The 27840-nt window shown below is 37.7% G+C and overlaps 1 protein-coding gene across 4 annotated transcripts; it reads right to left on the reverse strand.

Moving 5' to 3' along the window:
- Positions 1–706: 706 nt before the first annotated feature.
- LOC143469915 (uncharacterized) lies at positions 707–27080 on the reverse strand. 4 transcript variants are annotated; one of them, XM_076967860.1, is made up of 23 exons: positions 26919–27080; positions 26642–26780; positions 12074–12251; positions 11708–11843; positions 11382–11485; positions 10584–10642; positions 10204–10266; positions 8377–8457; positions 8221–8257; positions 8102–8129; positions 7472–7708; positions 7267–7385; positions 5825–7152; positions 5002–5151; positions 4843–4913; positions 4638–4755; positions 4499–4566; positions 4113–4291; positions 3784–3925; positions 3604–3697; positions 3267–3443; positions 3009–3162; positions 707–2794 (listed from the first exon to the last, which is right to left on the reverse strand). In XM_076967860.1, the coding sequence occupies exons 1-23, from the start codon at positions 26930–26932 to the stop codon at positions 2661–2663; spliced, it is 3810 nt and encodes a 1269-aa protein (XP_076823975.1). In that variant the 5' UTR covers positions 26933–27080; the 3' UTR covers positions 707–2660. The 4 variants fall into 4 exon arrangements, with proteins under 4 accessions (XP_076823975.1, XP_076824048.1, XP_076823909.1 ...); XM_076967933.1 differs by having other exon boundaries at positions 4644–4755; positions 26642–26783; XM_076967794.1 differs by having other exon boundaries at positions 26642–26783.
- Positions 27081–27840: the final 760 nt, after the last annotated feature.

Consider the following 27840-nt stretch of genomic DNA (forward strand, 5'->3'; position numbering starts at 1 on the left):
ACAACATTCATTAGTAGCATTAACACCATCATATTTACTTTACAAATGGTCGTTTTAAACTAAAAACGACGAACGTTAACTTTGCGTTCAATGTACAATTGATGGTAAGTTATTATCCATTCATCATATCCTTTTCCATCTTTACTCTCGGACTAAGAAAAGTTTTTGCACAATTTCAACTTTGCGATGATTCCTTAAGGCTCGAGCTCTGGTTACCAAACTTTTCTTTAACTTCTTAACTAGCTACACGATAGGTTTTAATCCATCAGTCGGTGATGGTCTTTGTCTAATATTTTTTTATGAGTAAGCCTATCGGTAGGCTTACCATATTTTTGTGATTGAAACCCGGGACGCTTCAAAACACCGAGCCTTATCAGATAATGGTTTTTGCAAAAGGAAATGCAAACAAGTACCGGTACGAAACAAGTTCTTTCAAGATTTTTAAAGCATTTTCTCCATTTACAAGGGTTGTCATTCTTATTGGTCAATTTTCTCTTCTGTATGGGTATGGTATGCAGGGATTCTTCGGACTAAGATGACATATTTGTCAACGAAGAGCTTTCTTTTTGATCCTGATGAGTAGATCAAGATAGTATCCTAAAACGTTGGTGAAGGTAGAGGTTTCGAAGGACGCAGATTGCAGACAGTTTTTCCTTTTCAATTCAAAAATTTATCACAAAATAGATGGACTAAAACAACACCCATATTTTATCTGATAGATTTTATTTGCTATGTAAAGCAAGGGGGGCAAAATATTCCATATTGGCTGGAAAAAGAAACGCACACAAGCACAACAGTATAGAGGTGGTGGCAAAACACCGATAGTAACATTTGCCAGAACAGTAAAAGCACGACTTAAGGCAGACATTTGAAAATAAGGTCAAAATGATAAGTGGTGACAAGGCCCATGTCTTATAACACGCATTTGGTAAAAGATCGTTTCTCAAGCACTGAGTCTTTGGTGTGGACAACTTAATGGTTCAGCATAGGTTCTTCAAACTCAACTAGCTCTTAATTTTGAAAACAATAAACGCTGCAATAAATTAACGTAACAACGGAAAGCAGTCTAGGTACTATTGGGCAACAGAATTGAAATACATATCGTGTTTCTTGTCTTGCCGTGAATGAAATGGTGGATTCTAGGAAAAAAGCGACATTGAAACACTTCATTGGACAAAACTGTCAAAGACTGCATGCTGATTGGTGGATTTGAACGCAAACTGCGTGCTTTACGTCTTGCGTTCAATACTATATGAGAGCACTTTTTGTAGGATTTGCGAACTGTTGTAAACAAAGTGTTAACGTACGCGAGCAAAACAGTGTGCAAAGACCCCGTACCCATTATAAAGTATATGATAAGTGCCCCGCGTCCATACACCAATGGTCAAAAAAAGTAGTTAAACGGATGGAGACAATGCAATACACAATCCGTATCAACTCAAGCAGCACACAAAAGATTTGCAAAAAAAATATTGCAAATTGCGAAGTAAATCGGTCGTTGGTGCATAAGGCTTGCTCGAAATTAAGACAAGGATCGCAACTTTGTTTATAAATATGTCAAATAAGGTTACGGATTTTCTCCACAGCACCAAATTACAGAAAAGCTGATTTTTTGCTAATGTAAATAGCAGCGGGCAAGCCTCGCCTGTTAATTATAATAAACAGAAACCGAGGAAGTTAGTTCTATCAACAGAAACGAGGGAGAAAATGAACGTAATCAAGTCATGAAACGGGCAAATAATGTCAACCTCGGAAAGAAGACTGCTAGGCCCGGAGCTATTTGCGGCAGACGAGAAAATAAATTAACGAAGAAAAAGACGATTTGAATAAACAGTTTTCTCGTAAATAAATAAACACTTAAAAGACGGAATGGCCAAGAGACAATAGAGTGATGACTTCAGTACGGTCAGTTATTAACCGACAAGGTACGTGAATTGAGGAGTTCGAGGGACGAAAATCAAAAATTTTGATATTTAATTCATTGTAGAAGTTGATTTTGAAAAGACATAGATCTGAATCTGACAAGGTTCGCTCGAATGCAATTAGGGAGCTTTTGCCGCGTGTACGACAGAGGTTTAAATAAGAGAGGAAAAATTTAGCACAGAAACACCACAGAAAGGTTCTGCCAATTGTTATTGCGTCACAGTCGAACTAACACTGAATTACTGGAAGTGGTAATAACAGCAAAAAAATCTGCATTTTCCAACAAAAATTTCCCATATTAAATAATAAAACATGTTTAATTATCCGCTTTAACCACCCTTGCAATATCTTTAAGCGCCATTTAGCATAATACAGTTAAATCTGCGTGTTGCCATTTCATTTTATCAAACTGCACACTGCACACACCTTTACCGACGCATCTACAAAGGGGATTGTGTAAGATCTTGGAAAAATGCATGACTAGTTTATAATTTTGGCAATTCGAACAAAACAACAATGACGAAATACGTGGGATGTTGTGATCAAAATACTGTCGTATTCAGGTCACAGTGCCCGTTATTATAGAGCATAGAGTTAAAAAACACAATCACTGCTGAAAAGGGAGCAAGTTTGCAAAAGTCTTTGTTTTTTCAGTGCAAGGACATACACGAGGGCTGGATTCGCCACGTTGCTACTGCAGTTTTGGATCACACTGGAAGGTAGATTTCGATTAATTGCTATTCTCGCGGCGACTTCAAATAAGCGTCACGGAGACGATGCAAAATAACACGATTGTAGGTGGCCATGTCTCGTAATGAAGTGTAGAGTGTGAGGGGTTGGCCGCACAAAGTATCGACGGTTTTAAAGAAGTCTGAAACATAAGCGGGGAAAATTCGTCAAACGCTTGAGAGTAACCTGTAACACTCATTACGTTGCGGATAAAAAAACTACACCTGTCTATAATAAACAAATACTATATGACGAACAAGGAGATAAACATAAACGATATTCGAACAATTAATATTTAATGATAGAAAGTCGAACAATCACGTATAAGTGCACACAAATGAAGATCATGTTTTTACCGGAATGTTCAGCATACAACGTTTCGGCTAAGTCCCACTTGTCATGCGCCTGCAAAAGGTTTGTCGTGACGAGGTGATAAACCTTCATCATCTCATGTATCTGAGGCGACATAAGCACGCCATTTTGAGAGGCCGGTGAAGTCATCTTGTTAATCTGAAATGCGATTACAATCGAACATAATGAGACGTCCTCGGATTGGTTACTGGCCACCACCTCGCCATCTAATTCCATTGACACGAATGTTACAACGGACTAACCTGAGCTGGAATGGACTCGCAACTGTTATTAGCGTTGTTTCCCGCAATAGGGGAAGGCCCCGGGACTGAGATGCCATAAGGCGAAGGAATGGCAGGAGAAATGGGTGAGACAACGTTCTGGCCGTTTATTGCGCGCCACGGCGATGAAGGTGTGCGGTTTGGTTTATTCGTATTATGCTGTAAAAAAACACATGTCGCAGATTTGTCGCATTGGGTCCGACAACTGATGGTACGTTTAGCATAGATAATACTTACAGTAAATATGAATCAGGGTACATGTGTAATGTACTTAAAACAAGAAGCATTAACACCAGCAGAGATGAACCTGTCCAATTACCGTAAAATGTTCGGCGAGTATGTCAGAGTATTTCCCAACCAAGTCCTTCTTCAACTTATAAATCCTCAAGTAGAGCAGAGCTTGTGATCGGATGCTGAAATCCACAAAAAAAAACAATTCAAGCACTAACATTGAAGCCAGCGAAGCTCAAGTATCAATACAACGTCTAAAGCAACAAACCAGGATAAGGTCAGCCTCTTGAACGCGATCTCTTCCACCTCGCCGTGAGGTCTCATCTTGAGAATATAATCGAAAAAGGCAATGGTCTGGTTGTACATGCCCGCAGGGGAATTACCTGAACCGGGAGTGTTTTCTCCAGATTCTGTACAACAAAATCAAATAATAGGCTCGATTAACTAGGAAGCGGACATTACATTGCTAGTAGTCACTAATTAGCTCAGTGATTATTTACATTTTCGTAAAACAACAAGAACACAAACAAGCCTACAAACTCGACGTCTTGAAAAAATTTCACAAACAGATTTCAGGCGACCAAAGCTCTAACCCACCATTCTCCATTTCAAGAACATAACCGTTCATGACAAAGCACAGTGTCGCTTCGAAGTAATAGAGGGCGCGTCTAAGGGATTCCCCAACCTTAGTACGTTTGGTTTTCCTGTCAGACAATTGGTCACCTTCGTGTTTCAGTCTTTTGCCCACTTTCATGTACTCATAGGAAGATAACAGTCTGAAGCAAAAGGTTTTTCTTTAAAATAGCCGTTCATGTTAGAAAAGTATTCCGTTAAGTATATTGCTGATCAAACACAGAAAATAAACACAACTAGATGCGTTTCTTTAGATGTAAAATCATTGGTGAACATTTTCAATTTGGCTGAATGTAGATTCAAAATTGCTGCTGCTATGAACGTGAGCATTAAAATCAACAAAATCTCACTTTTCCTGTTCTTGCCAGCTTGAATCTGGCTCCGATATAATCGACTGTGAAGTTATTTGGCAGGGTTCCTGCGAAGAAATAAGAGTTTTACAAAGAGTTAGTTTCATTGAACACGTCACCTATCAACATATATTCTAACAAGTACGTAGGTTGAAGTTCTTTGTTGGTTTTGTGATGTTGCTGGCGGTGGAGGAGTCATTTGTTGTTTCAAATATTCTGGTTGATCTTTTTCACTCCAGGGAGGATTGCTTTGTTGCCTGCGATGAAACAATATACTGTTGTTAATATCTCCAAATCTCTTGTGACTAATAATCTTGTAATCATGCATCTGTCAAAGGACTTACTCTTTTTTTATGTTCTTCCATTGTGCATTTTCTCGCTTTTGCTTGGTACCCTTAGTAGTTTGTGTTGTATCCTGAACCATGGAAGTAAAAAATAATTTCTTTCTGAAGTTTTTCGAAGTAAAATTAGCAGCCAACAACAGTTAATGCACTTTTTCTTACCCCTGCCGCCAAAGAAGAATCATATTTTCTTCGTTTTTTATGATTGTTTAAACTTGATGAATTTTCATTGGTCGACTGAGGATGCTTCCGCTTTTGCAATGAACTGGATGTCCGAGGCGACCAATCACTCGAGCCATCAGCGACAGCAACCTGGTGACGTGAAAACATGACAGTGTCATTGTTCAACTTCACAGGCTCATTATATGCACCCCACAGCCTACCATCTGTCACCTCGCAAAGTTTTCCCACCAATCATTACATTTGAAATAATGGCAAAAAAGCTGGTCAGTGAAAGCAATTTAAATCAGATTTAAAAAACTGAGACAATTTAATTTCACTTTTCAACATAATCAAATTTTTCATTCAAGGTGACGGATATCTTTGGCTTATTTGCATGCACAGTGCACATACATTTGAATATTTTCTACCCTGGTTATGCGACTGTCAGTAACGTTAGAATGGGATTATAGTTGCCATGCTATGGGCGTTTTAAAACACCATGAAGCCCATAATACAGCAATATGATGACAAGCAGTAAATGGAAAAATGACTAATCTCTAAACCTTTATATTTCATCATGTTCAGCTTTAAATTACAACTGTCTCTTGACCAAGACCTGAGGGTTCCATGGACCCTGCACATGAGCTTGTGTGCGAGCCTTGAGCCTCGCAAACGTATTTAGGCAATTGAAAGCCTAATTAGCTACGGTATCGACATAGTGCCACAAAATATTTTCCGTACCATTGCACAAATCAACCCAATTCCCATGTTATTTAAACTACCATACGTCCTTGAAACTACAACAAAATATGCCAATAAGTACCTGGACATTTTCAGCGCGACGAACGGGTTGCTCTGTCTGGCTCCCCGTAGACATGGCACTCAAATGAGTTGGGGTCGAACCATGTATGTCATCAAACTCTGGGGCACGTGACTTTTTGCTGTAATTGCACTTAGTGTTCGATTTGCTGCTTTCAGATTTAACAGGGTTCTTTTCTTCGCTCGGTTTGTTCAGTTGACTGAGATGCAGCTTGACCCAAAGAGCGGGATAACGTTTCGGGCTCTCGCTCCGAAGAATTTGGGCTGGTAAAGAGGGACTAGTATTGCGTTTTGATTTCTTTGGCTTTTTCCGTAATTCCTTGGATTGTTTGATGCTGGAAGCAGAACATGCTTCCGGTACTTGCAAGCTTTTCTCCTTGATTTTATGCTTTTTTCTTTGTTTAGGCTTAGATTCATAGGAGTCACGTGAAGACTTTTTGCCTTTGCTTGTTTCAATGTTACTCTGAATTGTTTGCTTCGAAATTGTTATTTTCATGGATGGTTTCGAAGGAAGCATTTCATCAGGTCTGTTTAAGGCACTAGGAGCAGATCTGCTGTCGTTAATTTTATGACCCGATTTGACCTTGCTTTTGTGTGAATTTGATTGTTTCTTAGCAGGCACTGGCACAACTTGATTGCCCTTGGAGGACTGATAATGGGGATGATCGACTGAGTTTTTCCCTTCTTTCACAACCGAAGATGATGAGTTTGTTCTTCTTTTGGTACTCGGGATACTATTCCAAACGGAAGAAGATTTCCTTGCATTTAAAAACACATTTTCCTCTGAATCAGAGTCCTCGTTTTCAGATGACGAAGAGCTGGAAGAAGCAAGTTCGTCATCTGATGACTCAGCTGAAGAGATAACCAGATTCTTCCTCTCAGCATCCTTCATTTTCTTGCCTCCGATTCGATGACGCTGATCAATGGACGGATTTGTGGAAGACAAAGTCAAATTGCTAACACTTGCAGGAACTGATGGGGAACTGCTGCGATTATTGGTGGAACTGTGTTTTATATTTTCTGGCTGTTTTGGTCTAACGGAAGGATGAGCGGTCTTCTTGTAAGCATCATTGGAAGATTTTCCGCTTCTGGAACCGGAAGAATTTGATTTGGTGGAAGAAAATTTTGACGAGGATTTTTTTGACTCATTTGACGAGTCACGCACCACAGTGGTGTCCTTTTTCTTTTTACTCGGCTGGTTTGAACTCACTGAACTGCAATGTGCAGATGGTGTTCTTCCCTGAGCCGGCGATGAGTGCCTTTGGCTAGAGCTTGAAGAACGAACTTTTGGCTTGAACTTTTCACCTAAGGACTTTTGATTTCCTTCGGAAACTAAACAATACAAAGGTATGCTCATTTGCTCCAGATCTTCTAACATCTCACTGACAGAAAAATAGCGAAAAAATCCAACTACATTAAGATATAGTGTAGATTAAGCAAACCAACCTTTAGGGGTGGAAGAATGTGACCGTTGCTTGAAGGGGTCAGACACTTGTTCACTTTTGAGGTGAGTTAATGGTTTACATTCAGCTGGCCTTCCTCTTCTCTGTTGAGAACTTTGAATGCTGCAAATGCAATTGCTTGGTTATATAACCTTAGCCTTATACAGGGCATGGATGCCGTGAATACCAGAAAACTTTAATCATTTAACCTGGAACTGTTGTTGGCTTTGAAACCTGAAGATTGTGAAACTTGTGATTGATTTGAATTTTTGTTGTTTTTTGTCTTTATTTTCTTTGATGAACTTTCATTTTTTGTGACACTCGCTGTGGTGCTGGGAGGCTCAAGCTCCTTCCAAGTCCCCAGGTTCCACATATCTTTGTCGTCCTGCTCTTCTTCGCTATCGTCACTTTCGCTCTCGTCTTCATCGCCGCTGCTGTCACTGTCACTGAAAAAAAGTTCCAAATGATGGATTCGTGAAACACTGTCAGCTTAAACGTGACCTATGTCTTTACCCATATCACTAATTATTTACAATGCTATATTATCCTATCACATCGTTTTCTGTAATGAACCAATGTAATCACGTGTTCTTTCACTCTAACAGAGTCTTTCTTGACAGATTTTCGTAGTCATTTCATTCCAACTGACAAATTAACTTAGTATAGTATTGAAAGCTCGTGATATAATAAAATTTACTGAGCTAATCTAACACGGTGCACCCCGCAGTAAAAACAGTGTTACGAAATGCAAGAGATATTCACTTAACACAGTTTAGCCAATAAATCAAAAATGGTTGTTCAAGGCAAGTGAACAGATCAAACTAAGGAGGTTTCGTTACCTATCTTGCATCTCTGAATCGGGCCCACCTAAACATGAAAAAAAGTGCATTACAATCATTACACAGAAATTAATCACAGCAAACATATATTGTAATTAATAATCACGGAAATTAATTACCTTGGTGTGTGCTGGAAGTGGAATTGTTGGGTTTTGTCTGTAATGGAAGAACATTCATTTAACGCTGTGGTCAAACACTTGTCAAGACAATCACAATAACATCATGATTTTCTAAAATATAATTTGCAAGACATTTAAATGCTGAGGCAGGTCTACCTCTGTTTTTATAAAATTGAATTCGCTTCCAAATTGTGGTGTTTGAATAGCTGCCAACGGCTGATCATTCATTCTCATTTCCTGCAATAATGCACACATGAGAGATTGTCTGTACAGCAAACGACTTATTTGCATGCATGCTTTTTAGCTCCATCAATGACACAGTTTAAATGAGCAAAACAATTAAAAATGGAACTTCATGGAACTTTCCCACATTGACATTAGATTCACAGTCAAAGATTTTATTCAATCAAGAATTACTCCTTGATGAATCAATATTTAAACCAAAAATGTATTGAATGAATACGATTCAATGTATTTTGATTGTGGCGATTTTCATTGTTTGTTAAGTAAAGTATATAGGTTGTATGCTGACACTACCAGATGTCCAACACACAAAAAAAATACTGCACTTAATAACTAAAACTACTAAAATTACCAAAGATGGCGAAAAATAAAGAACAAGTGAATGCTTGTAACAAGGAATTAGGTACAAGTAAATAGTTCGTTAATATGCCACGTAATCGTGCAAACGCCAATATGAAAATCCTATATTCACTAACAAATTACGCATAGGTACAAGTAAGTGGTAAAAGACAGCCATGAATAAATAATAAACTGCTGTCGCAAGCGTGGTCATAACCGACATAATAAATCTCTGGGGCCACATAACAATTATAAATCAGGCAGTGCAAAATAACAAAACCATTGATTGCTTTGCCCAGTTCAATAGTACTTCTTAAAATATAGACTACATTATCGAAAAAAGTCCTCATAAAAGCCCCTTGAAATACTTTTTCCAAAAATATACAAGCACCAACTTAGGCAAGTTGTAGATAAACTCAGATTTACGTGGAATGTTATTTATGCAACTTGAAGTGGAGAAAAAGTTTGTATCAATAAAAAGTTTCATATGTTTTACGAGGTTATTGATCATAGTATATCAGTCTTAAAGGTGTCTTACAGGAACATTAAAATAGAAGTATTTGCATGCCGATTAGCTCCCAGGCAAATATATGCCTCTACACAAAACGTAAATAGTGGGAGTGATTTTCGGTGAAGATAAAGCCAAGCTAGTTGTAATTTGGTATTTACCACTCACTTAGACAACAACATTCTTCAACTATCAGTCATCGTGTTAGCTTTAGCAAATAAATTCCGTAAAAAAGCCAATTTTATGAGCAGGGATAAAATAAAAATCCCCAAAACTCAACAACTTAACCATACTTCCTGAACAGACAATTAGTGTTGACTAATAATTAAGCTGAGCTCAAACCAATCATGCGTGGCATTCTAGTTATAGATGATCAAAACTCAATAAAGATAAATACTAAAACAATCACAACTTTCGTAGTAAAAATGGCATGTTTCAACAACCTGTCAGACTATGTAGAATATAAATAGTGTAAGTGACAACCGACTTAAACAACAGATAGGCTCAAACATTTTAACTTTAGCTTGGGAGTAGGTTACCGTTCACATTCAAAGCGCACTTGCACAGTAATTTAATGATTAATCATATTTACAACTGCCGAGATTGTAAACCACAAAGGTGCATAAAGTGTTCCACTTCATTTACATATTGCATCTACTTCAATACAAAGCAATAATAACATGTCAAATGATTTGAAGGCAAACAATTTATAACACAAGAACTACTTTAAAAGTTAATGTTAACCTTTTTCCCTACTAAATAAAAACGAAAATAACATGTCCAGTACACATACTGGCAGATATCGTTGGTATACAAAGGTTATTGAGACAACGTTACTCATATGGCAGCCAATGACAAGTGCAGAAATAAATTATCTTATACAAAATACTAACCTTAAATATTATTTCCATTTCACTAGGTAATTCCGTGCTCTCAATTCTTTCTCTGTTTGAAACCTTGAAACCAAAAACCACGTTTTTCTTTACTAAGTAATGGTAAATGGTAATCAATGCATTTAGGGTAAAGTTGACATCTGAAAACACTATCAATATATGCTTTTCAGTTCAATTTTAATTGGTCATGCTGTCAGTCAGATTTTGATGGAACTACTGGTTTGCAATTATTGAAATTACCCATATAATTGATGCTGAATTATTAAATACGCATTAAATCCTGGATGATTTTACAAAAAAAATGCAAAACAAAAATGATATCACTTTTATACTACGCTAAACAATACCGTTATACTTTAGCACTTAGTGTCACAACTGACCTGATCTGAATGTTTTGGTGAAGTCAGTGAGGGAATAGATGGCTTCGTATCGTTGGAAGCTGCAAAATATTTTTAAGAACTCCATTTAACCATTTTCAAAAACAAGCCATATACAGTAACTGTACTCAGAAGCACTTGTTTGTATGGTATGCTGTAATTTGACACTTGTGGTGGACCTAATTAACTTTAAACCTGAACAAAAAGGGCTTAGATCTTAATGTGGTCTAGCAAGGAAGTTACAGGAGGCTTTAATTGGCAGAATCCTTGCCTAATTAATAAAACATGATTAAGATTACTTCAGAAAGGGAGAATATGATGTCGATGGAAAACAGTGAACAAGAAAAGCAACTTTTGATTTAGAGTTACAATTAAAATCACTACAATTGCAGGCAGTTAAACTCAGTTATATATGTGTATGGCGATCAATTCATTGAAGCCCAGGCTAAAAATCGTTGTTATATTTATCTTAATTGTACTACGATAACAAAATATCATCCAACATACGAACAACTCTATGACACCAAAAATACGTTACAATCCAGTCATTCCAGTAAATGAAATAAACTACTAAATAATACTATACACTAAGGCACTATTTTGGTGACCGCACCCCAACAATTTATGATAAGGTACTAGCAAGATTTACGTGCATTTTCCACAAAAGCAACAAAAAAACAAGTCAATGCAAGCCAACCACACTATAGGGTGAGGCAAAAGAAATGATTGCACAATAAAATACACTTCGAGCTGTAGCAATGATATGGCCAGGTTCAAGATATTAGAACCACATGCACTTACCAGACTTGGACTGGGTATGCTGCGGATGGGATGGTGTGCCATAATTTGAATGATGAATGCTGCCGCCTTTCATTGAACTGCTGTTTAATCGTAAATTTGCGTTTCTGCAAATCAATGGAAGAAGCATTTACTTGATAATCACACAGATTTCGATACGCCATAAAAACAGCATATTTTGATCAAATGCGCGTTATTTGGCAGCTAGGCTTGTCCTATCTTACAAAAATCTTCAACAAAAAACAATTACATAAGCCTACCATCACCTATTGATGGTAGGCATCATCCAATTGGGCGATGCTACGAAAATAAACACTAAAGAACCCCACCTTGCTTTAGAATGTGAGTTATCAGCTGAGGAAACTTGGCTTGTTGATCGGTGGTGACCACTGGCCGAAGATATCGGTTGCCTTTGGTGTGCAGCATGACCAACTGTGTTACTCAGTGGCTTTAAGTTGGGTTGGTCTATGTTGATGATCAAAATACTCATCATGAATGTCAGAGAACAAACTATTTCATATTAGATTTTCCTACATCATGTTTCCAATATATAATTTAGGGATCTGATATAATCTGAAGTGAAAACTAAATCTAGTCAAGCAGACAACAATCAGACATGAACAATATCATTTCTGCAAAAGATATGATATGTTGTAGATTTTTATAACAGGATTAAAAAATTCATAAATATTTGCCTTCTTTGTGGACCCTGCTTCGATCTTGCTGGGGTCTCGATTGATTGTTGACTGCGGATGATGAATTGCGGGATGTGCCAAGCCAGTTGTTCATACCCTGCCCTATAATCGAGCTCACTGCCTTAGGATCACCCAGGGTGTTTTGGATACTTCTGGTAAGGGAATCCTGTCTTTGTGCCTGTCATGTGATAGCAATGTATTGTATCATAATGCAAATTATGATAGTACAAGCACATGAAAAGGAAACTTTCAGAAATTTATTGAACATGTCATGACAAATTAGAGTCAGCTGGAAAATGTCTTTCCATCTCAACAATCACAGCACCAAATTGTGGTGTTACAGAAATCGTGCTTACATTGATACAAAGGACCGTACCTGGGACGTGTAGCCATAATTTCCGTATCCCGTATAATGTCGATTGTAATTATAGCTCATTATAGCTTATTAAACACAATCACACACTTGTGCAGATATCTGCACTGATTTTAGCTCTATAATTCCAGCACGCAAGCATTGCTGAAAGAAAGTAAATACATAAAACTAAACTGCTTTCGTGCCTTTGAAATGAGCAGCCTGTATATCAAACCAAAGTGTATCAAACCAAACGTACTTTTTCTTTAGGTTACACACTGACATATTTGTGGGATACAAGTAGGCTATAAAGTAGTCCAAGTGCATCACTATATCATATTTAGAACAACGCTAAAAACAAAACCAAGGGGTTTGATGGACATGATAAAATCTTTAAAGGGAGGTAGATTATTCTTCAAAACGATCAACGCGCTTGTTGATCAATAGCAGATAATAAGTAAACATGGTTTAAGAAGGATACACGATCAAAGATCGGTGTGGTACAAAAGTATTAAGTTATTTAAAAACTAAATTGCCTCAAGGGCAAAAAAATCGCCGCCGCAAAAACTGTATTTCCAAACAACGTCTGCCCTATAGGCACAGAAGCATCTAACTTTCATTCTTCGATACATACCGAATTCAATTGTACAAATTAGATACCGTTTTCGCCTGGCCGTTCCTCCCACTAATCAAGACGTCATCAGTCTTTCTGATTATTTTCCGATACATGCCTATTTTCTCCAATTTTATTGGTTTGAAAGAGTAAGAATAACTAGCATTGAAACAGCTGTGCTTCGTCAGGCCACCGCCTACCAAATAAACTCCTGGTTCTGGCTGAAAGCGAAGGCGACGAAACTTGGCTTCAAATGCGTCATTTAGCGAAAATAACCGCAACGGAGACCATACTGTCCAGCCGTGCGTGGAAAGGACTGTTTTAGGAGAAGCGAGCCAACATCAGGGTTCTATTTGTAAGTCAGGAATATGGAAAACCGTCCGTGCGTCTTCGAAATAGAAAGTACCATTTTTCCAACCACGTACAAAGGTATTGATGTTCCGGGGCAATAATAAAATACAATTTGAACAAAGACGTATTCAATTTAAGAGTAATTTGTCTTGTTATCTTTGCTAGTAATTTATCGCGAAAAATTTGTAGCCACCTGTGAAATTTTATCACTAAGTATCAAAACAGATTATTGTGCATTATGTTAAATGACGAGCCCTTGACATGTCGATTAAATTGCCCAAAGCAAATTACGGAAAATTCCCACAATGAAACAATTCAGTGAAAGAGAAAATGACGTGATAAGGTTAAAAAGGCTAAATGGCGTCAAGTGTGACGTCAAGCAGTCAACCACACACAACCAGACAAGGCCAACGATATGCTGTTGCTCTCGTTCAGATCGTTTGCTTTCAATGTGTATTATAAACATTACGTCATAGCGCGTAACACAATTATGAAAATGTGCCATTGACTATTTGCAAGCACAGTATACATACACTAATACACTCTGTAATACTGTCACTTTAGCCTAGTTGCTCGGTGGAAATTCGATTGTGATTACAATCTATAAAACTAGTAAACCACCAAGTCAAATACCGGCTATGATTAACAAAGGTTTTGGGAAGACAATGCTATTTAATGGATGGGGTTTTGAATAAATGCATTCTTCACACGTTCAAACAACCGGCGTAGAAAACTTTCAATTCGAAGACCTACATTCAGGCAAGAAAAACAAAGCATATAGCCAGCTGATAAGAAGGAACACAATTTTGCAAACAATATCTTCAACTCGCAGAGATTCTCTGTTTAATGACAGGATTTTCGAAAATGAACAACAGATTTTTAATGACTAGCCATGTACATACAGTGTTTAAATGAAATCATATCAACCAGATTTAGGAAAAACGGATTACGTATGAAAGTAGGCGGACAGCTACGCCACGTGCATGCCACTTGAAAAAGTGGTCTATGTTTATCGTGTAATAGCATCGGCTTAAAATAACGGCTCCAAAATTTAAGAAATTACCCAAGCGTCGCTGGCAGCTTGCATTGAGTGACGAAAATAGCACAAAGCTGCCGTTTAAAAATAATCTGCAGTAAGATAAATCGCAATAAAAATGAGCTAAGTTGACGGAACGCAAAAGAAACGAGATTTCTTGGCAGGTACGCACGAACCTACCAAAAACATTTTTTTACAGAAAGTTACATTATGTGATATGATCCATATTTTAAAAATTACGTGCTTTTTCCAATGTGCTGCGCACGTACAATTTCAAGTCGTTTTTTAAATCACGACCACTTGCTTATAAATTCTTTTTGGATTATCTACTCGGGTAGTTTGTACAACTGTGATGACTTTAATTGATTGTTTAGTGCATTACAAGAATGTCGATTTTCTACAGGGCGGTAAGCTTTGATCTTTACCGTCGGTCTAGAGTAGACCAAGAATCCGATCAATTAATCGAACAGGTGACAGATGCAGATTTGTGGTCCACGAGCGACCCTTTAAAAGAATTGCTCTGATAATGACAGCACTTTAAATGGCATTTGCAAGAAAGTCGTTCTAAAATCGGTTGCCATCTTGGACAATTAAATTTCAAATTCCATGTTTATACATTTCAAAAATCGAAGGCGCACATCCGTCTCGCTGCGAAGACTGGTTAGAGGTGTGACCAACGGCCGTTCAGCAACAGATGTAAATTGTTTGTTGATATCGTGGACTTGTGTTGGAAAAAATCTAGTAGCTGAAACGGGGTTAAGGATTTTTGCAGCTTTCCTGTTGACGTCCGAATCACGGGATTAATAATTGTATGTGAACCCAAAAACAAAAACTTGCTCCAAACAGCTTGAACTGGTTTCACCTCCATCTCTCAACGGCGATTTGGCGTCTAACGCCGTGAAAAAAAAACCAAAGTGGAAGGAAAATATGACCGATTTTTGGGAAAATACACCAAGGGTCACTAACACCATGACCTCGCGTAAACTCGAGTGTACAAGCTGGGGGGAGACTCAACAAGAAAGCGGTGGCGAAACAAAATTAAGTCATACGCGAAAGCCAAACGGTAAACAACTTGGATTCTCGGATTCAAGCGATTTCGGTGGGCGTTCACGTGCGACACGGGCGAAGTGAACGCAGCCAGCATTACAATTAAGCCTCAAACAAGCTATGTTTGCGGAGAATTTCTGGCCAATTTCAGAGGAGAAAAGGCTCGTGATGAGCTTAACTATAAAACAAGATCTATTTACACCGAGCTGTGCTTTCCGACTGCTGTAAATAGACATTTTATTTGGCACTGAAGTCTTTGTCAAGCAGCGTTAGACTGATTCTATGGATTCGCGTTTCCAAACCAAACCAGTTGAGAGTTTTGAACAACATAACAATGACTTTGGATCAACAATCAATATTTATCAAGAAACATGACAAACCGTTTATAATACTGTACTATACAATACCCGGACGCCCTATATCCGTGACCTTACATCCGGATTACGAAACATTTTACTTTAAAAGTGCTTGAATATACAAGTGACGTAAAAACGGAATACGCAACGCCATTTTGGTAGATTTATGAGAGCGTTTTGGAAAAGATGCATCAAAATACGACCAAATTAAATATAACATTAAAACTATAACGCACCGATTCTTCTGAGGCACAGCAGTTAATCCATAACTCGACGACTAATTTAACTGCTGCGCTTCTAATCTGCTGCTGTTTTCATCATTTGCAAAAATCTCATTACAAAAACGAAAAATTAACTGCCACAGAAATCAATGGCTGAGCACCGCTTCATGCGCTTCAGCTTCGCCACATCATATTAGATCGTTTAAATGTCCAATTCATACAGTGTCGCAATGGAAACCTCACTATTTTCTATGAGCCCGTTGTACGCTAAATTGCTGAGCGCCTTTTACTTACAACAGGCGCAAATGCGAACTGAGCGTATACATATCTTGAAAAGTCAACAATGCTATCTCCTTGCTGTAAAGTAACCGAACCCACCAGGCGAAAATACACCGAGCTTAAAGTTTGAGTCGTAAATTTCATGTTGTCAGTAAATCTCAGCCTGACAGCGAAAAAGAAAACTTAAACTTGGCCGATCGCTGTCGACGAAAAGTTATCTTAATCTCAGGGGAATATCGATTCACGGTTGGACGCACAACTCCCAGACAATGGCGTCTACACTGTAGTCAGTTTGAAGAACCACCTTGTGTATTATGCCAATGATCACTCATGACCCGCCATTACCCACACCCTGTTTGAATATTTCGTAAGCACATAAAGAAATGGTTCACGTTCTGGTAGCAATAAAACCTATTTACAAATAAAGCGGTAGTTTCTGTGAATGTGATAAAATTTATTATGAAGAGTTCATTGTTTAAAGCGGTAAATAAAAAATTTAGGACGGACGCATCGTCGAATCTAAAGAAATTTGGCATTTTCTTTGTACACTTTTATCTTACGCTGACTGTCAATTTTGATTCAAAGCGCAGTAAAATGTCGAAATGAGTTTAAATTCCAAACAGTTTTTAAATATTCATCCTTACAGTCGTCATAAACACAGGCAAAAGCCATCAAAGAGTCGGGTTCAAGTACTTCTGGTGAAGGAAGACAACGCCAGCGTGAATAAAGACTAAATTCCAAATAAACACGGCAATAAAATTACGTAGCAGCACGTACAAAGGTGTGTGCAGCCAGTACCGGCACGAAGCCCAAATTGCGAAATCAAATGTAATATAGATGAAATGGTATCGCAAAACTAATGCAACGCTACACAATTTGTGTGCAGATGACGCCATTATACTGTTATGGTGCGATCCAAAGCCGGGCTAAACCCGGGGAAAACCAGAAAGAAACCGCCAGTGATTCTAAGCAAAAAGACAATAGATATCAAAACAAGGATAGTAGCTTTGATACCATCAAAGCGGTTCATAAAGAACAAAGAATGCCGCCTAAACCTCAACAACTGAATACCCCTGTCATCAACTCGCCAATGTACGTTCAAAGTATGGTTCGTTTACGGTCAAGTGCATTAGTTTCCTGTGTCGCCCGTACGATGGTTTTAACGCTTAGCAGTACGTTAAACAATCGGTTATTTTAAACGCGCTGAAACGGTCAATCTGTCTCATTTTTAGACAAGACTTGATGAGGAAAACCATTAAGGGTTAATTTTGGATAAATATTTAAAACAATTGAAAGTGTTCACTGACTGATATTCGAATGCTGATTTAGCTTTCCGGTCTGTTAAGTTTGTAGCGGCGCCCGTACATTGCGTACATGAAACAAGCGTCATTTCCAAGACAAGACTCATGATCTGCTCATCATATTAATTAGGTTATAACTTTAATATCGTAAAATGCTGAACCCCGGACATATTACTTCACGTGACAAGTCGCTTACAGTTAGTATCGGGAAATTGAAGCTCAGCAATATACTAAAAACGGAACAAATCCACAACACATCCGATGGCAGATTGAAACTGGAAGCTTGTCTTTAATTCCAAAGTACTCGGATAAATTTAAGTGTTTGGATTAGTTTTGACATTAGTGTGGAATATAACTAAATTGCCAAAAAAATAGTTTGAAATTTTATATTGTGGGTATTGGAATTATATCGTCATTGGGATTTACAAAGGAAGTCTTGCACAGTAACACAAAAGCACTGATGTGGTGATTGAGGCTATGACGCATTTCTCAAAAATTATTTTATTTTTGAAATGAATTTATTACCAATATCACAACATGTATATCAACGGACAGGTTTTGCTAACAAACCAACAAGGCATGTTTAAATAAATCAAGCCTTATAATAACAGAAAATCAATTTTTTAGGACTACAACCAGAGACAACGACTGCCTGAAAGATGCTAGCTAAGTCAAAAACAAATGTCATTTCCCAGAGTGTAAATTGTGCTTAAAAATGGCTGGAACTAAATGTTTTGATGTTCCGCGCAGACGTAGCCTGCGTCATTTTGACGTCAAAGTGCCAACATAGCATGACCAGAGGCAAAGTTTGATTAAAGAGAAAGCAGAAAGTAAATGATAGGTGCTAACTCACTAGCCGAGTACCTGATAAACATGGGTCACAACTGGGATAACGGTTGGGTTAAGAGTTCAAAAAGTGTACTTTTATGCCAATAGAAAACATACCGCTCAAGAAAAGAATTATGAGGACCGTACTTTGCTGGGGTAAAGATAAAAACAACTCGAGCAGGTTTCGACCATCAACAAACTGGTATTTAACCTGGCTTTGCCTCGGTCAATGGCTCTTGTTGCGTACCGCAAGTAAACAAAGGTTACAAGACACTTGAATTCTATTGCCGTCGGATACCTGAAACGACCGAAACTAAAGGTTGGCAACCTCGTGCAGTCGCATACACTTCAGCGCTTTCCCAGCAACAGGTTACACAAAAACTTGGAATGGGCAAACATGAGGTTGTTGCTGAGGTCATCAAAATTAACGCATTGGGGAACTAAAGATAATAGGCTATCAAGTACAAGGACGCGTAAAAAATTCCCAAGCTAATTTCAAGCAAAATTCCCATTTCATTTCACATTTTGAAAAGATCTGAACGGGAAAATGACCACAATAAATCAAAAACCACCTTCAAGCAAATGACGGTTGATCCCCAAGGTTTCTAATTACCCCAGATGTTTAACCCAGATTTAATGATTTAATTACAAAACCCGTGTGACGAAATAAGCGAATTAGGTGAACTGAAAATCGTCTCTATTTTTGCAGAGTGGCCACACCGGACAGACGCAAACAAAACATGGCGAGTTAATTAAAAATAATAGCGCGGTATGACAAACAAATGAGGCCAATAATCCGCGCCTGACCTAATGTAAACAAACTTTTTCGAAAAGAAAACAACAACCGGCACCGATGGTCGGCGCTGATCCTCAACTTAGAATCTCGAATAAAATCTAGTGCTGTAAAAAAGTTCGAGTAAAATAAAAGCCTTTTGCTTCCAATAACTTGTTACTACAGCCGAAGTAAGATTGTCCCTATCTGATAAATATGGGCCTGCTTATGTCAGGTAAAAATACCTTTTATTCCCAATAGACTCCAAAGATACGCTTACTAACTAACTAACGCTTATGACAAGACCTAGACGGGATAAGAAAACGGCGGCGCCCAACCTATTTACTTAGCGCGTTCAACGTAGAAACCGCTGTGTGTGTCAACTAGACTCGTGCTTGCTGTTACGGTATCGTAGCCAGTCAACCGGCAGTAATTACTAAGGACCCTTATCTGTGACGACAAAGACAGGTTGGTGTGATCTCATATTCCATTATATGAACTTGCAGATGTTATTTCATTAAAACTTCTTGAGTTGTCTCACTTGCACGTGAATCAATTTTTACTGACATGAACTTGGAAACGAACTTAACCTTAACTTGTGTGCTTTCGTGATGCCGACTCGTGTCCGTCATTGCGCAACGTTTTTGAATGCTGAATATGTAAAGATAGGTGCATATTTTTAGTCGAATCAAATATTTATACACTACTCGTTGTTTTGCCATTGTATATCTTGCCTTGCGTAAACCTAGGCCTACGTTTTCATGCCAGCACCATAATTGCTGACCAAAGCGCATCAGAATATAAATTGAACGTCCAGCTGCAAAGGGGAGTTGGAATTCGTATTTGCGTGTGAAAAAACCCAACGTGACCTTTAAAAACGTTCCTAATTTTACGTTCACTTGTAATAAAAAGGCAATAAAAATTGTGTTGTTAATTATAGACCTGTTTCATGAAGGTTTTGAGCCCTAGAGGCCTAGACCGCCAACTTAATTGTGTAATGGTGACGACGGGATCGCATCGAATGTATTCGCGCAAGCATGAAGAAACCGATAAAAATTCAAAGGCTATTTCTGTGGGTTGCTTAAATAAAAACCACATTAGTTTGCGAACCGAATCAATGTTAGAAAATTTTTTATTGTGTCGTTAGAAACGAATTGTTGCTTCAAGAGCAATTACGAATATAGCAATACCGCTTACTTTTAAACTCATTTTAAATATCCTAAATCCTTCATAAAATAAAATCCTTCACTAAAATACTGTGGCAATTTTCTGGCAAATTAAGAAACTTGTGTATTGAGCCAACTCAAAGTTAACTTCATTATTTGGTTTGGTGTGTGCACAATCAGTAGTTTGTTGTGTTGGTTTTCAATGAGATGTGTATTGAAGTGTGTGATTATGTTCAAAAGTTTGCAGCCGACACCAATTTCGTTGTTTTTCTAAGTTAAAAAGCTACTTTAGCATTTTAAATAAGTTTGTATCATGTTAAATAAAAATTACTCTGGAAAAACTTTCCTATACTATATATACCCAAACTTAAGCAATTACAAACTAAGTTACTTGAAATTCAAGCCCAAAGGTTTGACATAAAAAAGATAATTACTGTCAGTAGGTCACACCATCCGTTGTTAATGATAGGCGGTTAGGTTAGGAAAATGGGTATGCAAAAAACTGATTTTAGGTAATAGGGTTCAATTGAAGTTAAATTTAGATTAAAAGGTAAATTTCGGTTAAATTTAAGTTATCATGTTATAACAATTAAGTTAGATTAACAAGAAACTGGGATTAAATGCTTAAACCGTACATTTTTTTCGATAGACAGTGCAATCCCTAGCTAATGGCGGGTTCGATAAAATGTCATTTCGTATCGACCCAATACACAAAGCACAGCCATATCTAACATCGTCAGGCTGAGAACAAGATGCCACAATTGGGATTAATAAGAATGATAAGGTATAGGCAACATCTCCATTCGACTTGGGAAAAGTGGCTTGGGCTGGATTCTTTCAATAGCATTTGCCTTCTAATTTCAAAATGCGGCCACTTGAAACAATTCGACAGATGATAACTTCACTTTAAGGGCGCTGGCAAGTGTCTGGATACATCTTAAGTTCTATTGTGCAATGGGTAAGTATATGCAAAATACACACAGCAAACATAGCGGACCACGGCATGATAAATGAACCCAAACATAACATTAAATTATTGTGAGATTTACGAACTTCAGAAACCAGCAAAACTTACGGAGGGAAATGGTATCTTCCGATTACGTCACATACAGCACAAGTTTCTCCAACTCGCGGCCATGGTTAACAACAACGCAAAGTAGTTCGTCATACGTGCATCGTATTGTAGTGATCGAAGGCGCTTTTGGAGTTGTGCAGTAAACGACAAATGTCATTCCGTGACCACTGTATTAGAATGTACCAGACTTGACATGTAACGTCTGTTTCTACACAGCTTGGGCGCAGCGGCGGCAACTTATTCAAACAAACAGTCAACCAGTATTTAGCTTCGCTGGTGGCTTCGGGACCATACATACCAGGATGATTTTCTCCTAACACAGTTATTGACGTAGCCAACAAAGATATAATGGCAGAAACATATCCAACACAAAGGGTATGATTGAAGCGTTACAATGTGTTCAGTAAACAGCGTTGACAGTGTTTGAAAAATGGACCGAAACCTTACAAGCGGAAAGGTTATGCCGGAAGCTTACATCCTTTCTTTTGTACAACTAATATACTCTAGTTATAAATTGATATTTAAATGCCCTTAAGGGCGGCGAAGTAGGCACGTCTGGTAAGCGTTAATTCCTACATCGTATCGTAAGACAATATAACCGCGGTCAGTGGCTACCGATTGGCCACACGTCACGAAGAAATTCCACCTCACGGCATAAAAATAACAACGTGTGGTACATGAACGTAAGTGTATCAACATTCCGTTACAGGATGTATGGTTACCACACGCTTTGAAGTAAAAACTCACCAAGGTACAAGTCGGCCTATCTTATAAACTATCACTATAGTATTACAATCTTCAGCCAAGATGATATACTGTACCATGAAACACAGTAGACATTAATACACATTACCAAGAAACATTGGTATTCATACATTGCTAATGTCATTAAGGGATTTATAAGCGTTGTAAGGGGGACTTTACAATAAGCTACAGCAGTGGTATTTATAAAAGGCTGCAGCTGTAATGCGATCAATGGCATCATAGCTATTATATTGACGTGTGAGTAATACGAACCTAACAGACATTTTGGCCCCAGTAAGCGAGAAAGCTTGAGTGTATTTGTGTTATGATGATCACGCCAGGACCGGCAGTCACGTCTACAGAAAGGGGACATTTTCTTTATATGCAACTGTTTTTACATCCCTGTTTACAAAGCAATGGCTTAAAACTGATTCATTATAATAGCCGATCATGGTACTTGTGAGTGTGATGATAGCTATAACCTCAGTGTTTTGCATATATAAACAGCCCTTTCTGATAATTAACATGGGTTAATGAATTGGTTAAGAACACAGTGCGTGACAAATTATGACCTAATTTAGTGTATGTGTAAATATGTATTTCGAATGTGCACGATAAAGTGTTCGGATGGCGGAGCAGGGCTGTGAGCATAACAGCCAATGAATCTGAAATCTATATTTCTAAGATGACATGCGTTAAGTTGCAAATCCGTATTTGTTAACTGGTTTCAACGAGTTGTAGAAAGTCATTGCTAATAAATACAAAAACGAATGACATGTTTGAACAATTTCGAGTCAATAAAAATCCTTGTGATCGCCGTGGGCCATTAAGTGCATAGAGTAGTGGTAGGATTGAAAGCGGTACGGCCAGTGTAAATTATCTAAAGTCCTTTACGCTTGTAAACAAAGAAAATTGATATCATACACGATGACAGCACCACTTTACAACGTACAGCCCTACTGAAATAACCAAAACAAAAGCGTTATGCTAGTACTTGTCAGCCTGGACAAACAAACACGTCGAGATTATTCAGAAAACAAGGCGCCAGCCATGACAGGAATTCCAAATGAACTAACTAGCTTGTTGAAGTTGTCGGTATTAATGAGTAAGGCTATTGCAGCCATTTATATGCTGCTGATGGATTTCGGGTAACGTGTCGTGTGGTATAACAGCGCGCTTACACACAACCCCGTCAATCAACCCAACAAACATACGGCTATGGGCTCCTTGCTCGCCGCAAGCGTTGCCATATTTCCTAAAAATAAACATGCTTGCATGGTGCAATGTACTGGGCGCTGTCGAAGTAATTATACGTACCAGGTGAGATTCAAGTCACACACGTTTTTAGTATTTGTTTGGCCCATTTTACGATTTGTAATAACAATCGTATTAATGTATTATCGTATTAACAAGCAATTTGGAGATGAACTCGGTTTGGTAATGTTAAAATGTACCTGTTTACTTGAAATGACGCCTGGATTTTGAACAAACGTCGCAAGCTACACAGCTAGTCGGTTGGTAATTGGATATGTCAGACTTATTCAAATTTTAACTGCGAGAGACGTGTAATTACTGGTACGTGTTCAAGAGTTAATCCCTGGTCGAAAACTTTCCAAATTCGTCAACGGATCAAACGGCAGGGCCGGGTACCAATTTGTGCAATGGAAGGCTGCAAGATATCCTCTCAAAAAAGGTGTGATAATGGGAAATACGTTTGTTAAAAAATCGTTACCACGGCCCAGCGTGAAGGCCCACCTATGACTTATTGAAATTTAAGCCAAATGCAAACATTCGGTGGCAAACTGGCAACCCAGTCGATTTCAAGCTTTATGTTAAGATACTATCGAAGCGGAAAATTAAATGGCTTCACGCGATTGACAAAGTTTAACAAGTTCTACACTTGGAGGGACAAATAAATGCGGCTTAAGGATGTAAACAGCGCATTCAGGAATAATGAAATCTTCGTTCTACAAGTCACGCGTTTACTGACATAATAAACCGCATCTAACACTAAAACGCGGTCACACGCGCAAAGCTGTATAACAGGCTGAGCTGCGGACCAAAAACAGCGGTTTTAATAAAACTTGTTTCGAATACTATGGCGAAACTTTTGACGGAAATCGTCACTTTAAATGTTGGAGAATTGTAATTAATTTGTTTAAGTTTAAGATGACAATATGTAACGCTTTCACTAATAAAAACTAGTTTACCGGTTGCTCCACGCACTCATTCGGCAGTGCATATGTAATGCGGACTACCAAGGCAAATTAAAAATAATCTAAAATGCAAGGGTGATGTGTATCCGGTATTAAAGCACATATCGGCCCAGAAAGAATTGTTAATTACTAATCGGTACGCATTAATTCTTAAGGGATATAGGCATAACACGAACGTCATGTCATGCCCAGCATACGGTACTTTACGCGATTGGTGGAGCTCAACAAATGAAATGATATGTATGACGTATTTAATAAGCACCACGCGATGCGCTGGCAATTACCGCTTCAAAAGCAGGTCTGGTTTGTAAAATATTGATGTTTGTCCGGAAACTGGTTGGACATCGACAGTTTTTTAGGACATGCTGTGTCCAAATGCAAACACGATTTTACAAAACGTTCCATGGTCCCTAATAGATTAAAATAGAGATGTTTCTGTTTCAACTTATTATAACATATGAAAGTAACTCATAATTGCTTGTTATAGAATAATTTATAATGCCAAATTTGGAATACAAAATTGCATTGTCACAGATAGCAGAGTTTAAACTACATCTTTTAATAGTGGGAAAAAACCACATACTTCACTCAAACTATTCTAAATACCCAGGCAGTGTTTTTACAGCAACCTGGAAGGGAGATATGACACCAACTTTAGCATGCCACTTAGCATAACGGCAATAGTATCTCTGGACACCCATATTGACTTCATTAAAATAAAAAGATCAACAGAGAAACAAATGGAGTAAGAAAAACGTTATGAGAACTATTATTCAGGCCATTTTTGAACTTAAATGCATCCCTGTTTCTCTTTGTTAAATAAGTGAGCTGCAAAATTAGCAGCAGGTTGCTGCAATTCAACTTTAGAAACTAACAATCACATAGAGGAAGCAAGTATAACAACACCGGTAACGAATGATTAATCACAGAGCCAAACTACAAACTATGCATTTAACGATGATCAAATATTACAGTTTTGTGTATTGTATTATAGTGGTCAGTAAACGAAAGGCAACATCTAAAAATATTTAAAGCCAAGTCAAGTCTTAAACAGTGTAATAACTGTGGTTGATTATAACAACAGACCATTTATCAAGTGCTGAGAAATAAAAACAGAGCAATCGATTGCTACAGGATGTGAGAGGCTAAAAGGCAGTACACTTAACTGAAACTAGGGTTAAGAAGAAGTGCTGTAGTACTTTAAACTGCTAACACAACATTTAATACCTGAACTAGAGAAAAAGCAACCCCCCAACTAATATATTACTTTAACAGCTCCACTAATTAAGGGGATTAATCCATACACTAAGTACAGTAATTCTACCACACCAACAAATGAAGTAATTCTGAAAATTGCAAATTTCATTCAATAAACTCTACAAATTTACTCTGGTATTCATATCAAAATTGAAATTCAGCCATTGTTGTCCTTCACATGCTTTACACAATGTCAATTCTGATTTTTATTTTGTATTATCCTACTTCAGTTACGGTATGTAAATGTAATATGGAGACATGACTGACTGACTGACATTATTACCAAAATAAATTTACAATCAATCAGTTCAACCCATTTTTGTAGCCTACGTAACTAAATAAGGTCTTGGTTTTGTTGGAATACTTTTGATCTTGATATCAAGTTAATCTTAATATTTCGATTAACTCAAGATGGGACCCAATATAATTGAAGGGAAAAAAATTTTTTCGGTAAATTTTCATGTTTAACAAAACGTGCTTTCTCTCAAGGCACAAACTTAATGATCTTACAATTACATCCATAAATTTTTAGAAGCTTTTAACTTTATTATCCATTAACTCGCAGTGCAATACCTTTAACATATGTGAATATATATATACTAAATCAGCGTGGTCCAACTGCTGGCCCGCGGGCCAAAGTTGGCCCGCGAGCACCGATTTTTGGCCCGCGAACTGATAGTCAGCTTTGATAGTCGCTATTGTTGAGGAAGAACCTCGACCGCAGATGTCACATTGATCAGCATTTAAATTTTATCAGCTAAGTTTTGAACTATTCTAATTTCAGTTTTAATAAAAAAGAGAACTTTTTTCAGTTCTAATATCAATGTCACATTGTTCTTCAGTTCTAATTTAAAAACATTGGCCCGCAAGATAAAAAATTTTCTGATTTTGGCCCGCGATGAAAAGAAGTTGGACCACGCTGTACTAAATCATACAGAAAAACACAACGCTCACCACTCGACGTGGTTCTGCAAAAGATGGCAATTCCTCATTCTGATCGATCGACATTTCCAACTGTTGTCGACGCATACGCTCTCGATTACGTCTGACAGCAGTAATTGCTGAGGTGTTGGACATGTTGGTACCCCCTAAACTACTAAATAAAATAAAATGGTCTAAATGGACTAAATAAAGTAAAAATATTTCAAGTAACATTAGAGTATTACTCTATGAGCATTCGGTCTTGTATGTAAATAGATGCATGCTGTACTGCTTTAGTAAAAAGTATTACCTTGATTGTGCCATTTGTTCTGCTTACTAAAAAAGCCGGCTGATGGTGAACAGCCCTTCTGTTGCAACGTTCTTCATAAATGGCAGCAGAATGTATGTTAAAGAGTTTTTACTTCATACCAATTTTACTAGTCCTGAGATTTCTATGCTACCACAACAATCAAAACAAATTTGTAAATTACAAGTAAGAGTGTTAAAGTCAGCTTGAGTATAAATAAATAACACAAGTTATAATACGAAAACCATAAAAATGCAGACCTGTTTAATGTTAACTACTTGAATAGTTTAACAAGATTTTACCTTTGTACACATTTCATTAAGTTATTAGCCTATATTATTTCAATTTGAGGGTTAAAACTTAATTTTCAGTTTGGTTTTCCTGATTTTGTTGTTATTACTGTATACTTATTCTTTTACTTGTTTTCAGCCAAATTTTTACATCATGGCATGCATGATGCATAGCAGAAATGGTTGATTACTAACACTAATTGATTGTTGTCCTACAAATAATGTTCTACAAAATTGTAATGCTGTACAAAAACTTGGTTGATTAGCAATAGCCTTCTAGCTCTGTATAGGCCTAACTGTCTAGGCTATATGCACGAAGCATGAAACCAATACCGGTACATTTCAACTACACTCGAAAATATTTAAACAGTTATCGTACAAAGTTTAACATAAAACTGAGTCTGATATTCATGTTTCTTTTTATAGAAGCCTGATCCTTGAATATAGTACTGGTAGCCTAATAACTAGCCTAGGGTATATCTCCATATAAGGCGCAACGTTTGCCAGTCGGCCGTCGTTGAAGCCTTATTCAAACAATTCTGTGTTTTAGTGTTCTGCTGCTTTTTCCTTATTCATATATTATTGTGTATACTATTACACTGTTGTGTCGTTGAATAGCCTAGGCTTGTTGAAAT

This window comes from Clavelina lepadiformis, chromosome 1 (genome assembly GCF_947623445.1).
Source record: "Clavelina lepadiformis chromosome 1, kaClaLepa1.1, whole genome shotgun sequence".
Lineage (NCBI taxonomy): Eukaryota > Metazoa > Chordata > Ascidiacea > Aplousobranchia > Clavelinidae > Clavelina > Clavelina lepadiformis.

Coding starts and splice junctions, on each gene's coding strand:
- LOC143469915 (XM_076967794.1), bottom strand. Junction 4,914..5,001: donor ATTCTTCTTTGGCGGCAGGG/GTAAGAAAAAGT, acceptor TCCATGGTTCAG/GATACAACACAAACTACTAA. Junction 4,567..4,637: donor GAACTTCAACCTACGTACTT/GTTAGAATATAT, acceptor ATTTCTTCGCAG/GAACCCTGCCAAATAACTTC.